Source organism: Podarcis gaigeae (assembly GCF_964106915.1).
Source record: "Podarcis gaigeae genome assembly, chromosome: 1".
Taxonomy (NCBI): domain Eukaryota; kingdom Metazoa; phylum Chordata; class Lepidosauria; order Squamata; family Lacertidae; genus Podarcis; species Podarcis gaigeae.
In genome coordinates this window covers 137,607,991-137,623,856 of record NC_139678.1, presented here as the reverse complement: position 1 = coordinate 137,623,856, position 15,866 = coordinate 137,607,991, and the positions used below count along the sequence as shown (strand labels likewise).

The window sequence follows — 15,866 nt, the reverse complement described above, 5'->3', positions numbered from 1 at the left end:
AAAATAATACAACCCAAAATTATAGCAACATGAGGACCTGAGGTCAAACAATGCACCCACGCCCTTTACTTTAGTTCTTTGCTTTCATCCTTCGGTGGTGCTTCAGGAACAACTTTCCCAACCTTTTACTTCTCTTGCACCCGTTTTCATGGCACCTACCACCTGATCAGTGGGGCCAGCATCCATCTTTGGCTTGATTTTGCCTTGGTTGTAGAGGCCAGCTACACTTAAGAGCTCCACCTTCTCATTCAGGTAGCCCAGATAGTAGCCACAGATGACTTAAAGTAATAGGATTTAACTTAGTCATGACTTATTCCTTTGATTCAGTCTGACTTGATCATAGCTAACTTTAGGAGGCAAAATTTCTACTGGTGTTCAGTAATCTGCATGCTGAAAGTAGGCTCTGAAAGCCTCTTCTTGGTTTTGAAAATTGTGTTCCCATGGAGTAACCATATTGCCTTATGACTGCCGCATTTAAGCAGCAGCCATTGCAGATAATGTGCTTTCAGAGTTGTGGATCAATGGCTATCAAACTCCAATGGAACTGAGAACACTTGTGATAAAACAGTATTTTCTCATTTTCCACATTGCTAGCTAAGATGATTTTTTGTCCTGAGAGACTTCAGAGATATCATTGCAGTGATGGATAATCCTCATGCATATCTCAATCCTTATGTTAGGGTCTGATGGTCGTGCATAGGGGCAAATAGATAAGACTCACATGTTCCAATATCATTTGCAAGACCATTTTATGTTTAAACTTTTGTGTGGCCTTCCTTTCCCCTCTCTCCCACAACCCCCTTTTGTACTCTTTTTGAAGGTTGTCAGACCTATGATGACCACCTGGCTTCCAATCAAGAAGGAAGCAAATCCAAGAACGTGGTGAACTTGGGTGCAATAAGACAAGGCATGAAGCGCTTTCAGTTTCTCTTAAACTGCTGTGAGCCAGGAACAATCCCTGATGCCTCTATCCTGGCAGCTGCCCTCGATCTTGTAAGTAACTGCATGATGTTTCTTGAACACACTTCACAACCAATAATTCAATAATGCATAAGCTGCGATGTGAAGTGGGAAGAGATTTTTAAAAACACACAAGGAAAGTATGCAATAAATGCTAAGTACAAACAAGGAAATTTTCGTGTATCTGCAAATATATACCTGGATACGATATTTGAATTACTAGATTTGTGCTGCACCTAAAGAAAACAGCTCTTTTAATATTCAGATTTCTTTAAGGGTCCATATTTCACAACTATTACTAAGCCTCTATAAATGTCTTAGAAACAGAAGACTGGTATATATGACTCCAACTACTTTAACTCCACAGAGATGTTCAGCTGATGCTATAAATAATTGAAGCAAGCCGTAGCTGTGAGTCTCAAGTAATTCACTGTGGGGGGCAGAAGGGTAGGGGAGTCTTCAAAGCTTTCTGGTATATGACTTATTCATTGAATGGTGATTTGTGGGTCCAAGGCCTAGATGATCCAAGCCCAGCATAGATGATGATTTTTCAATCTTGCAGTTGCTTCAGCTACTTTGTTCTTCTTGCTTTCCTTGCATCTCATTCACCCTCTGTGCCTTTGGTTGGTTTTACAGCGATTGTGATTCAAATCACTGCTTTGGTATTTAAAATCCCTTGTATTGCATGGCGTGTATTTCTGCACATGCACACATGTTTACAATTCATTAGCATTATCATGTCAGTTCAGCTGGGCAGCTTTCTACATGCATCAGTTATTAGACAGCAGCTAGATTCAGGGCTTCACGTTTGGTCAAAACTCTCCACTATGACCTGTTCATCTTGGGTGCCCTGCTCGGCATAGTTCCTAGCTTCTCTGAGTTCTTCAAGCCCCTTCGCCACGGCAAGGCAGTGATCCATGAAGGGGCAAACGTGAAGCCCTGAATCTAGCTGCTGTCTAATAACTGATGCATGTAGAAAGCTGCCCAGCTGAACTGACCAAACGTGCTGCCCAGCTGAACTGACCAAGCATGATCCACCTGGAGGAGGAACCGGCAGGCCACTCCAGTATCCCTGCCAAGAAAACTCCATGGACAAAGACAACAGGCATATCATAGAATCATAGAATCATAGAGTTGGAAGAGACCACAAGGGCCATCGAGTCCAACCCCCTGCCAAGCAGGAAACACCATCAGAGCACTCCTGACATATGGTTGTCAAGCCTCTGCTTAAAGGCCTCCAAAGAAGGAGACTCCACCACACTCCTTGGCAGCAAATTCCACTGTCGAACAGCTCTTACTGTCAGGAAGTTCTTCCTAATGTTTAGGTGGAATCTTCTTTCTTGTAGTTTGGATCCATTGCTCCGTGTCCACTTCTTGGAGCAGCAGAAAACAACCTTTCTCCCTCCTCTATGTGACATCCTTTTATATATTTGAACATGGCTATCATATCACCCCTTAACCTCCTCTTCTCCAGGCTAAATACGCCCAGCTCCCTTAGCCGTTCCTCATAAGGCATCGTTTCCAGGCCTTTGACCATTTTGGTTGCCCTCCTCTGGACATGTTCCAGTTTGTCAGTGTCCTTCTTGAACTGTGGTGCCCAGAACTGGACACAGTACTCCAGGTGAGGTCTGACCAGAGCAGAATACAGTGGCACTATTACTTCCCTTGATCTAGATGCTATACTCCTATTGATGCAGCCCAGAATTGCATTGGCTTTTTTAGCTGCTGCGTCACACTGTTGGCTCATGTCAAGTTTGTGGTCAACCAAGATTCCTAGATCCTTTTTACATGTACTGCTCTCAAGCCAGGTGTCACCCATCTTGTATTTGTGCCTCTCATTTTTTTTTGCCCAAGTGCAATACTTTACATTTCTCCCTGTTAAAATTCATCTTGTTTGTTTTGGCCTAGTTCTCTAACCTGTCAAAGTCATTTTGAAGTGTGATCCTGTCCTCTGGGGTGTTAGCCACCCCTCCATGTTTGGTGTTATCTGCAAATTTGATCAGGATGCCCTTGAGTCCATCATCCAAGTCATTGATAAAGATGTTGAATAAGACCGGGCCCAAGACAGAACCCTGTGGCACCCCACTAGTCACTCTTCTCCAGGATGAAGAGGAACCATTGATGAGCACCCTTTGGGTTTGGTCAGTCAGCCAGTTACAAATCCACTGAGTGGTAGCATAGTCAAGACCGCATTTTACCAGCTTTTTTACAAGAATATCATGGGGCACCTTGTCAAATGCCTTGCTGAAATCAAGGTAGGCTACATCCACTGCGTTCCCTTCATCTACCAGGCTTGTAATTCTGTCAAAAAACGAGATCAGGTTAGTCTGACATGACTTATTTTTCAGAAATCCATGCTGACTATTGGTGATCACAGCATTCCTTTCTAGGTGCTCACAGACTGTTTGCTTAATGATCTGCTCCAGAATCTTCCCTAGTATTGATGTCAGACTGACTGGGCGGTAATTATTTGGGTCCTCTCTTTCCCCCTTTTTGAAAATAGGGACAATATTTGCCCTCCTCCAGTCTGCCGGGACTTCGTCTGTTCTCCAGGGATTCTCAAAGAAAAGCAGTACTAGGATGCGAAAGCAGTACTAGGATGCAATCTCAAAAATGATAGAATGATTTTGATATGAATCCAAGGCAGACCTTTTAACATCACAGTAATCCAAGTTTATGCACCAACTACTGGTGCTGAAGAAACGGAAATTGACCAATTCTATGAAGACTTACAACACCTTATAGAAGTGACACCAAAGAAGGATGTTCTTATTATAGGGGATTGGAATGCTAAAGTAGGGAGTCAAGAGATAAAAGGAACAACTGGCAAGTTTGGCCTTGGAGAGCAAAACGAAGCAGGGCAAAGGCTAATAGAGTTCTGTCAAGAGAACAAGCTGGTCATCACAAACACTCTTTTCCAACAACACAAGAGACGACTCTACACATGGACATCACCAGATGGGCAGCATCGAAATCAGATTGATTATATTCTCTGCAGCCAAAGATGGAGAAGCTCTATACAGTCAGCAAAAACAAGACGTGGAGCTGAATGTGGTTCAGATCATCAGCTTCTTATAGCAAAATTCAAGCTTAAACTGAAGAAAGTAGGAAAAACCACTGGGCCGGTAAGATACAATCTAAGTCAAATCCCTTATGAATACACAGTGGAAATGAGGAACAGGTTTAAGGATTTAGATTTGGTGGACAGAGTGCCTGAAGAACTATGGATGGAGGCTCGTAACATTATACAGGAGGCAGCAACGAAAACCATCCCAATGAAAAGGAAATGCAAGAAAGCAAAGTGGCTGTCCAACAAGGCCTTACAAATATAGGGGGGGGGGGAGAAAAGGTAAGCAAAATGCAAGGGAGATAGTGAAAGATACAGGAAATTGAATGCAGATTTCCAAAGAATAGCAAGGAGAGATAAGAAGGCCTTCTTAAACGAGCAATGCAAAGAAATAGAGGAAAACAACAGAATGGGAAGAACCAGAGATCTGTTCAAGAAAATTGGAGCTATGAAAGGAACATTTTGTTCAAAGATTACCATAATAAAGGACAAAAGTGGTAAGGACCTAACAGAAGCAGAAGACATCAAGAAGAGGTGGCAAGAATACACAGAGGAATTATACCAGAAAGATATGGATGTCTCGTACACCCCAGGTAGTGTGGTTGCTGACCTTGAGCCAGACATCCTGGAGAGTGAAGTCAAATTGGCCTTAGAAAGCACTGCAAATAACAAGGCCAGTGGAAGTGATGGCATTCCAGCTGAACTATTTAAAATTTTAAAAGATGATGCTGTTAAGGTGCTACACTCAATATGCCAGCAAGTTTGGAAAACTCAGCAGTGGCCAGAGGACTGGAGAAGATCAGTCTACATCCCAATCCCAAAGAATGCTCCAACTACCGCACAATTGCACTCATTTCACACGCTAGCAAGGTTATGCTTAAAATTCTACAAGGAAGGCTCAAGCAGTATGTGGACCGAGAACTCCCAGAAGTGCAAGCTGGATTTAGAAGAGGCAGAGGAACCAGAGACCAAATTGCAAACATGCGCTGGATTATGGAGAAAGCTAGAGAGTTCCAGAAAGACATCTACTTCTGCTTCATTGAAAATGCAAAAGCCTTTGACTGTGTCGACCACAGCAAACTATGGCAAGTTCTTAAAGAAATGGGAGTGCCTGATCACCTCATCTGTCTCCTGAGAAATATCTATGTGGGACAAGAAACTACTGTTAGAACTGGATATGGAACAACTGATTGGTTCAAAATTGGGAAAGGAGTACGACAAGGCTGTATTTTGTCTCCCTGCTTATTTAACTTATATGCAGAATTCATCATGCGAAAGGCTGGGCTGGATGAATCCCTAGCCGGAATTAAGATTGCCGGAAGAAATATCAACAACCTCAGATATGCAGATGACACAACCTTGATGGCAGAAAGTGAGGAGGAATTAAAGAACCTTTTATTGAGGGTGAAAGAGGAGAGCGCAAAATATGGTCTGAAGCTCAACATCAAAAAAACGAAGTTCATGGCCACTGGTCCCATCACCTCCTGGCAAATAGAAGGGGAAGAAATGGAGGCAGTGAGAGATTTTACTGCAGATGGTGACAGTAGCCGCAAAATTAAGAGACGCCTGCTTCTTGGGAGGAAAGCAATGACAAACCTAGACAGCATCTTAAAAAGTAGAGACATCACCTTGCCAACAAAGGTCCGTATAGTGAAAGCTATGGTTTTCCCAGTAGTGATGTATGGAAGTGAGAGCTGGACCATAAAGAAGGCTGATCGCCGAAGAATTGATGCTTTTGAATTATGGTGCTGGAGGAGACTCTTGAGAGTCCCATGGACTGCAAGAAGATCAAACGTATCCATTCTTAAGGAAATCAGCCCTGAGTGCTCATTGGAAGGACAGATCGTGAAGCTGAGGCTCCAATACTTTGGCCACCTCATGAGAAGAGAAGACTCCCTGGAAAAGACCCTGCTGTTGGGAAAGATGGAGGGCACAAGGAGAAGGGGACGACAGAGGACGAGATGGTTGGATAGTGTCTTCAAAGCTAAAAACATGAGTCTGACCAAACTGCGGGAGGCAGTGGAAGACAGAAGTGCCTGGCGTGCTCTGGTCCACTGGGTCACAAAGAGTCGGACACGACTAAACGACTAAACAACAACAAAGATTCAGGGCTTATCCACACTTACCTTTTGCTCTGCACTTTGTAGGCAAAGGTCTGGGCGTTTTTTATTTATATTTTTGTCTGGCGCTTCTTTGCTCACTTCAACCAGTATTATTTCTCAGCATACAGTATTTTTAAAAATCAATTAAAACATTTAAAGTGGGGGGCTCTGTTCTTGGAATCCTTTTTTTAGTCTTTGCAGAGCCTCATTTCTAAGGGCCTACATACCATCACAACTTCAAAGCTACATATCTTCTTCCATATATAAAGTGGGGAGTGAGGCGAGAGGGGCTGCAGAATCAATAAAATGACTTTCATCCATCCAAATAGCCTCCCTGCCCCAGAGCCCAAGCACTATTTGTTTGGACCAGGTACAAACAGGTCACATACCACCCCCGCTCCCCTTGCCAAATAAAAGGTCTTGTCTGTTTTGAAAATTGATTGATAGCTTCTTAAGGTCTCTTTGTTTAAGCTCCATAGGTATTATTGTGGCTTTGTTTACAGCCAGTATATCGTAGGCATACACAAATGACAACTAGCATTTATGCACCCATCCCCATTCCCATTTTGTCTGGAGCCTGGCTCATGCCTTTTTAGGAAACTTGTGAACTGTACAGGCTCCCACTATCCCGTCTATCCGATGGATTCTGTGTCATGTGGTTTTTCTTGCCCAGGGATAGACAATACCAGCAAGGGACTAAGGGATGATGAGATTTGTTCTCAAGTAAGCATGTTGCATGAGTAGGCAAACATCCCTGTTTCTCAAATTGCAAGTATTAAGAGTTTCAAATTACAAGCACCCTCTCTGGGCCTGGGCGAGTGGCAGGTGTTCAGAACACTGCTTCTTCTCCGGCAATTGCTGCAAATCGCACATGGGCACGCCAAAAAGATACAGGGAAATAAGTTTGTATAAACACCTTCAAGCACATTCTTCAAATTCAACCTCAGTTTTCATCTTATGGGCTGCTTCCCTCTCCTTAACCTCTAGGGCTGAGTAAACTGCTGTCCCTCCTTCCCACAGTGCTTAGTTAGGCCTGCCCTGCACCTGGACTCATAGAATGGTAGAGTTGGAAGGGTCCACAAGGGTCATCTAGTCCAACCCCTTGCAGTGCAGAAATATTTTGCCCAATGTGGCGCTCGAATCCATGATCCTGAGATAAAGAGTCTCATGCTCTACTGGATGACCTGTGTCCAAAGTGTTTAAATGGGAGTTCAGTTTTGCCTTTGTTTTATCTTGCCATATTTAAAAGCAGCGAAAGAACTGTAATGGAGGAAGTGGGGAGGCCATTTTGTAAGCAGAATTTCAAAGAAAGTGCCCATCTTGTTAGAACTTTGTGGCGATGTTTTGCTTTCTGTTGTTGACCGCGAGTGGAGTGGTAACCTGTGGTTCTTTTCAGCTATGCATCTCCTGGCTGATTCATTTCTCCTCATTTGTGGTGTGTTTCTCTGTGGTGTGAATCCATCCTTACCCATTCTGTCACACATCTTCATCTTTCTCTCGCTGCTTCTTCAGATTGCTCTGGGTGTAAGGTAAGCTATTGCAGGGTATTTTCATAATACCTTGACATTCAGCATGCTAATTTTCTCTGAACACTTGCTTTACGTGTAAGGATGGGTCAACAGGAATTTGTATCACAAGTCCTTTTGACTGAGAGATCTCTTTAGGCATAAGATCCTGCAGGAACTAATTATGCAATCAAGAACTAAGGGCCTTGTTGCCAGGCAATGAACTCCTTTTGAGCAGACCAGGGACAAACCAAAGCTTACAGTTTAAAGCATGTTTAACTTGGCATGCTTAGAACTGCACATACCTATTTCTTTAGGAAAATGAACCATGGGAATTCTGATCAGGGGCATGACATGGGAGTAGATGCTCCCTGCATTATGTCACCCCAAAACACCCCTCAAATGTGCTATTTGCACATGAAGGTGCTGGACCAGTTCCAAGCACATTTATTAAAACACTTTGTCCAGTGGCGGGAAAACCTGATTTAGAACTCGAGGAACCCATGGCCATCCATATGTTGTTGGACTTCTCAGCCCAAGCTTGCATGACCATGCTCAAGGATGATGGGTTTTGTAGTCCAACAACATTTGGAAGACCACAGGTTCCCTCACCCCTCATGCTCTACAGTAGTTTTTCTCAGTTTTGAACTCAAGGTTGTCTTCTAAATGTACTCTTCTGTTCCATGCCCCTCTCTCCCACTAAACAACAGCAAACTGCTTGGCACATGAACACTCAGAATCTGACCAGGCGAGCCTGGTGGCTCTCTGCAGTCTTATTGTTGCTGTTGCTATTTACTTAGTAAATTTGTATTCTATCCTTCACCCGTAGGTCTCAGGCCGTTTCACAGCATAAAAATACAGTATGTATATATAATGAATAGAACAAAGTAGAATATGGACTTGCTTCAGGACCTGTTTGCATTTGAGGCTGGTTTGGTGGGAATGTCTTCTAAGGCACCTTTTGCCATGAAGGAATGCCCTGCCCTGGAATATTCATTTGGCTTCCACTATAGCATTCAGACTTTCCATTCCAAGCTGAAAACGTTTTTGTCCGGACAGGCATTTCGTCTGTTAGATACTTAAAGTTTGTTCTCTTGCCCTCCTCCACCCAATGCTCTTGTTCTCTCTTATTATTTGATTGGTGTTATATGCTGGTTTTTGTTTTTCATTTTTATTAACATTTTTTATGTCTTACTGAATTCTGTTGGGTTGTTTTTTGTGGATTGTTGTTTTGCATTTTGCATTGGATCTCATTGTGAATTGCCTTGAGTGTCTCATATTGGGACAGAAAGACAGGATAATTTCAAAGAAGGAATATATTCATTTTTACCCACAGCTGCATGGTAAGGTTCTGTGGGCCGGGGAAGTAACCCTACATAGGTGCTAGAAGACAACCAGAACCCCATTCATGTGCTACTCACATGTGTATGAATATGGAGTTAGTGGGGCTGCACTTTTAGCCCCGCCCTTGATGTTGAGTGATTTTCCTCTAACTGCGTGATAGGCATGGTTGTCTGTAGAGAGACCCCCAGCATGCAAGTTCTTGTCTGCATTGGAGGAAGTAGATGTAACCCCAGGGTCATCAGAATCAACACAGTAACATTTTAATAGAACCAGGCTCCCTCCCAGATACACACACACACACACACACAAACACACACGTTTTATAACCAGACCAACAAGTGTGTGTTTAAAAACACAAAAGAAGATCTTGTCGCACTTTAATAACTAATAAATACACCGTGACATAATCTCTTCTGGGCCATAGCTGTTTCATCAAATATGGATTTGCAGGAGAATCAAGGGCTGATGGAGCCAATACCTGTGCAATGGTCTCTCTAACTTTTTAATTAATGGACTTTGGGGATGTATCATATTAAGAAATTAAATATGTAGCCTTTGCAAGTGAGAGGTTCAGCTGGAGAGGTTGTGGAGAGGTTATTATTACTCATGTTGTGGATTTGCCACAAACCATAGGGCAGTAGTCAAGTAAGTTTCAAGTAGAACCACTGAAATTAATGGGTATGACTATGTTAGTAACATTAATTTCACTGGGTCTACTCTGAGTAAAACTTAGTTTAGTACAACCCATAGATCTTATTGCAAAGTGTCCTGTCATATTTGAAGAACGCAATCCAGCAGTTAGCACAAAATTGAATTAAAATGTACATCACAAGAAGAGATAAGAGGAACGATAAACAAGGTGAGTATTTCAAAATGTACTTGCGATTGTGACACCAGTAACTATGGTTTGCCGTAAATCAGGAAGTTGCTAATTGAATTGAGACAGGGAACATCAAAAGAAGGGGGGAATGTGAGCACATGGCTTGTTCTTATAGTGCCAAACCAAGGTGAACTGGCCTAATGTTTTATGAGCTAGGAACTGCTCCAGTCTGAATTGCTTACTATGTTGGATCCAAATGTCTGCAGCATTCAGGTCAACCTAGATGAAAAAGTCTTTGCACCTTTTATTCCTGGAGGCTCTAGACCAGGAATTTTCAGTCTGATGCCTTTGGGTGCCATCAAGGCTTCCAGTGGTAGCCCTAGGCAGGTATCATGGACTATGACTTTCATCGTTGTTGTGAAGCAGGACCTGGAGGAATTTTACCCTTATGCTTTTCATATAATCAGTTATCCATACAATCAGTTATCAGTTATCAATATATTCATATAACCAGATATTTCTACAGTGATTTTATAATCCATGTTTGAATCATGAAAGCTTCTGCTTAGCCTAATAGCAAATTACTTAGATCTGAGAAATCCAAAATGAACTTTGTCCCAGTATCTCCTTGTTCTCTCCGTATCTCACGGAACAAGAAAGGGGGAAGTGATAAATCTGATGTGCTGGCACATTTCCCCCCTTGTCCAGACAAGGTCTGAGCAGTGAAACAGGAAACCGCAGAATGTCCCTTATAGCAGATGGTCCGTAGGAGCTCAACAGCCGAAGTTCCTCTTTACCCTAAGTTTCTATTCCTTGCTATAAATCTGGGGGATAGGTCGGACTGGTGTTCAAACTAAAAAGCAGAAGTTGGGAGAGAACTCTTTGTATGGTCAGGAGCAAGGCTTGTATGCGCTCAGTAGCTTATTTTGCTGCCGTTCGCAATTGTATCTGTGATCTGTGATGTATGTACTCAGGTATAAAAGCCCCTGGGCGATAGGGCTCAGGGCCCAGTCTTTTGGAAAAGATTCCACTGGGTCAATTATTGCTCAGCAATAAACCTCACTTTCCTTTTCTCCAATTGCTGCGTCTGTCAATTCTTGGACTATCTGAATTGGTCACTGGTACCTTTAAAAATCCTTGCAACAGTTATACAACTGTTGTAGCCCTTCTAGAAAGTAACTTATGGGGCAAAATGTGCAGGTACCTTCTAAGCGATTTCTGTGCAATTAGAGTGGTGTATATTTTTCCTATTCCTGAGGAATGCTACCTGTTTTTATTAGAAGCGACAGCATCTCTCTCTCTGTGTGTGTGATCTCCACAATAAGGACCAGCAGCAAATAGCTGGTTTCCCATCGTAAGCATAAGGTTGTCAGGGATGGTTGTCTCTCTTATATTGTGTTATGCCATGCTTCCCATTGCAGCCACTTTGTGTTGTGGCACACACCTTCTATTGCAGCCATAGGAACCAACTCCTAGGGGCCAAGGTCCCTTCACCCCACCAATAAAGTATTTGTTGGGGGCTGCATCTCAAAAGTTGATGGACATTGCCATTCAAATGGTGTGTGTGCACCACATCATGTGATTGATTATGTGGGGTATTGTTTCCTATCCCCATCCCCAATATTTTATTCACGTTGGCAAACCTGATGGCAGCCATTTTGAGACTGGCACCCCCAGCCTCTCAGATTTAAAATATACCCACTGGTCAAAAAAGAGTGATGACTACCTGCTCTAGAATCATGGAAGCGGCACTGCCTGAAGATCAGGGGCATGCCATTTAAAGGTTTTTAGTAGGAATATAAAAAAGCAGTCTTGTCTTCAGAACTTTCATTGGGAATATCAGCAACCTGGCTATGGGTGTTGCAATTCAATTCAGTGGATACTTGCCCCTAAGAAAGCAAAATCAGTATATTTAATAATAGCACTTAACAATTTTTCTCTAAATAACTGAAGAGAAACTGTAACTATGGCATTGCTTGTTTGGTTGAAGCCATCACCAAATTGATATTATAGGCTACTTCTACCCTTGTCATCTAATGAATTGGCATGACCACATGAGCGATATAATAATAATAATAATAATAATAATAATAATAATAATAATAATAATAAATTTTATTTATATCCCGCCCTCCCCAGCCGAAGCCGGGCTCAGGGCGGCTAACAACACTAAAACAGTACAACATTATAAAACATTATAAAAATGAATTAAAATCAAAATTAATGGCAACCATAAACTAAAGTCTTGTAAAGATTGCCAAAGGAGGGAGTCAGGCTGCGCCCTGACCAAAGGCCAGGTGGAACAGCTCTGTCTTGCAGGCCCTGCGGAAAGATGTCAAGTCCTGCAGGGCCCTTGTCTCTTGTGACAGAGCGTTCCACCAGGTTGGAGCCGCAGCCGAAAAAGCCCTGGCTCTAGTTGAGGCCAGCCTAACCTCTCTGTGGCTTGGGACCTTCAAGGTGTTTTTATTTGAAGACCGTAAGTTCCTCTGTGGGGCATACCAGGAGAGGCGGTCCCGTAGGTACGAGGGCCCTAGGCCGTATAGGGCTTTGAAGGTTAAAACCAGCACCTTAAACCTGATCCTGTACTCCACCGGGAGCCAGTGCAGCTTATATAGCACCGGATGAATGTGATCTCTAAGCGAAGACCCCGTAAGGAGTCTCGCTGCGGCATTCTGCACCCGCTGGAGTTTCTGGGTCAGTCTCAAGGGCAGCCCCACGTAGAGCGAGTTACAATAATCCAGTCTGGAGGTGACCGTCGCGTGGATCACAGTGGCTAGGTCAGGGCGAGAGAGGTAAGGAGCCAACTGCTTAGCTTGGCGGAGATGAAAAAATGCCGCCTTTGTTATAGCTGCAATCTGCGCCTCCATGGAGAGGGAGGTATCGAAGATTACACCCAAACTCTTAACGGACGGTGCTGGCACTAATTGCACCCCCGCAAGAGATGGGAGTTGCCCCCTCAGTCCCATGTCGTCCCGTCCCAGCCAGAGGACCTCTGTCTTCGAAGGATTTAACTTCAACCGGCTCCCACGAAACCATCCAGCCACAGCCTCCAAGCATCTGATCAGTGTGTCTGGGGCCGAGTCTGGGTGGCCGTCCATCAACAGATAGAGTTGGGTGTCATCAGCATACTGATGGCAGCCCAGCCCAAAACTCCGGACAAGCTGGGCGAGGGGGCGCATAAAGATGTTAAAAAGCATCGGGGAGAGTATTGCACCCTGGGGCACACCACACACCAAGGAGTGGCGGGATGACAATTCCGCCCCAAGCGCCACCCTCTGTCCCTGACCAGAGAGAAACGAGCGCAGCCATTGAAGGACTGTGCCCTGGATCCCCACGTCGGCAAGGCGGTGGTCCAGGAGTTCGTGATCGACCATGTCGAAGGCTGCTGACAGGTCTAGAAGAATCAGCAGCCCCGACCCGCCTCGATCCAGCTGCCTGTGGAGATCATCTGTTAGGGCGACCAGAGCCGTCTCGGTCCCATGACCAGCGCGGAAGCCGGACTGGAATGGATCCAGAGCTGATGTTTCATCCAGAAACCTACCAAGCTGTTCAGCAACCGCTCTCTCAATCACCTTACCCAGGAATGGAAGATTCGAAACTGGGCGGTAATTGGATAGATCTAAAGGATCTAATGATGTTTTCTTTAAGAGCGGGCGCACCACTGCCTCCTTCAGTTCCCCTGGGAATGTCCCGGTGCCATATTTGACTCAATAAACTACCTTGTAGCTGAATTATGAAATCTAAATCCTGTCAGTTTGAGTATATAAATTGGTACCACATTTTTTTAGAAGTGTTTGGGTTTTTAAAAACTGTTAATGACATTTTCACAACACATTCTAGGAGGCACCAGTGGTAGCAAGAGCAGCCCTTTTCCTGGAATGTGCTCGCTTCGTTCACCGCTGCAACCGTGGCAACTGGCCAGAGTGGATGAAGGGACACCATGTGAACATCACTAAAAAGGGTCTTTCCCGTGGGCGCTCCCCAATAGTGGGGAACAAACGTAACCAGAAGTTACAGTGGAACGCGGCCAAGCTCTTCTATCAATGGGGAGATGTAAGTTCAACCTCTCTCTCTCTCTCTCTCTCTCTCTCTCGTAATCAACATTATTCAGAAACATTTGTGTTTAGTTCTGAACATTCCATATTGCTTTCTAGACCAATCTGGAAACAGGAAACAGGTACATGCTAGAAACCTGGAAGTCAGAGTAGCCACCTTCAGAAGTTATCCTCCACCAGCCTGCGTCACATGAGCAGAGCAGTACCATGTGCAATGCCTTCTGGTGCATGTGACCTGGATGGCTGCCACTTTGCCTTTCAAAGGTCTTTCTCAGTGGTGTTTTATGAGATGCTTTGGGAGAAGGCAAGTAAGCGAGAGAGCCAGCCAGCCCAGCCCAACAAGTGTCACTGGTTTCAGCTGGTGAGGATGGTAATGGTGAGCTGAAAGCTGTCATTGGGAATGACTGGGTGGGGAACCTGTCACCACTCCTTTCTTCATCTACAGCCTGAGACAGTCTCCTGATTCTGCCTAATGATAGAAATGGCCAATGAAGGAAGGGGGGAAAAGCTGAAATAAGGATGCAGCGTGGGGAGAGAATATTCATTCAGTTCAGTTACATGTACTTTTAAGTTTAAGTCGGGTGAGAAGAACTAAAGGGATTGCACTCCATCTTCCTTATTAATTTCTTTTTTAAAAACACCTGCACATATAAAGCTTACCTGGAGAGGAGGATTCCAGCTTTTTCTTCTTAGTACAGTTGCATTTGACTTTATTCAGTTCTTTTCATTTTAGCTTCTCATTTTTCATTTTAGTTTCTCATTTTTCAGCTTGCTGTGTTTCTGCATCAGTTTGCAGTTTTTTAAAAGTCCTCATGAAAATTTGTATAAGACTTTGTTTTATGTGATATAATGATTACATAGAATATGATTTGAATTTGTTATATGATCCATTCTGGGATTTCTGTGTGCTGCAGAGGGAGGTAAAGGTAAAGGTACCCCTGCCCGTACGGGCCAGTCTTGACAGACTCTAGGGCTGTGCACTCATCTCACTCTATAGGCCGGGAGCCAGCGCTGTCCGCAGACACTTCCGGGTCACGTGGCCAGCGTGACGAAGCTGCTCTGGCGAGCCAGCACCAGCACAGCACACGGAAACGCCGTTTACCTTCCTGCTATAAAGCAGTCCCTATTTATCTACTTGCACTTAAGGGTGCTTTCGAACTGCTAGGTGGGCAGGAGCTGGGACTGAACGACGGGAGCTCACCCCACCGCGGGGATTCGAACCGCCGACCATGCAATCGGCAAATCCTAGGCGCTGAGGTTTTACCCACAGCGCCACCCGCATCCCTGCAGAGGGAGGTAGAAATCTAATAAATAAAAAGAGTTCCTGGTTTGACTGTTGCTTCTGCCTTAAGGCAAATCACTCTATGCTGGGCTTGTTCCTCAGTCTTCAATATGTGGGTAATGATGCTGATCTGCCTTATGGGACTCTCGTAAGGATTATCGAAAGATATGTTGAAGTACTTGGAGCATTTTAAAGTACTGTATAAATGTTAAGTTTTATGATAATAATCTATTCTATTTCTTTTCAAATTTTGAACCAGTTCAATATAAACAGAAACATGTTATAAAATGGAAACTAATGGAGTTTGAACCCTTTGGATCATTTAAATTAGAGGCGTGCCCTGGCCACCAGATTTGGTTCAGACCAAATATTTTAGAGGCTATGTCTTTCCCTTTTGACAGAACTGGATGGAATTTGGAGTCATACCAGCCCTTCCAGAGTGGATAAAGCTTGCCAATTTATGGGCAAATCAGCCCAGGTGCTAGGCACTGCTTGAAGCTTAATTTTGTTTAAAAAGCAGGGGGGACCCCTGAATCTCCCTAAGTGTTTTGTGGGCAAATTGGTCTGAAAATTGCAGGCATGAGAGAGATGCCCCTGGGTAAGAAACCTGCCAAATTGTAGATAAATAAGTAAAGGAGATTTGGAGCCAAACTTGATTTTAGTTTGAGAAGAACTAAAAGAGTTTTGCTTTCTGTGTAAAACATTCTCTTACTGCAAGCTTAACCTTTCAG

General features: G+C 43.9%; 1 protein-coding gene across 11 annotated transcripts in view; it reads left to right on the top strand.

Annotated features, from left to right (window-relative positions):
• UNC80 (unc-80 homolog, NALCN channel complex subunit) overlaps positions 1–15,866 on the top strand; it is a 168,882-nt gene that overhangs the window by 70,483 nt on the left and 82,533 nt on the right. For all 11 annotated transcript variants that reach the window (XM_083702366.1, XM_083702367.1, XM_083702365.1 and 8 more), the window contains 2 exons: positions 821–993; positions 13,639–13,851. In XM_083702366.1, coding sequence (XP_083558492.1) covers positions 821–993; positions 13,639–13,851 — 386 coding nt within the window. The remainder of the gene's footprint in view (positions 1–820; positions 994–13,638; positions 13,852–15,866) is intronic.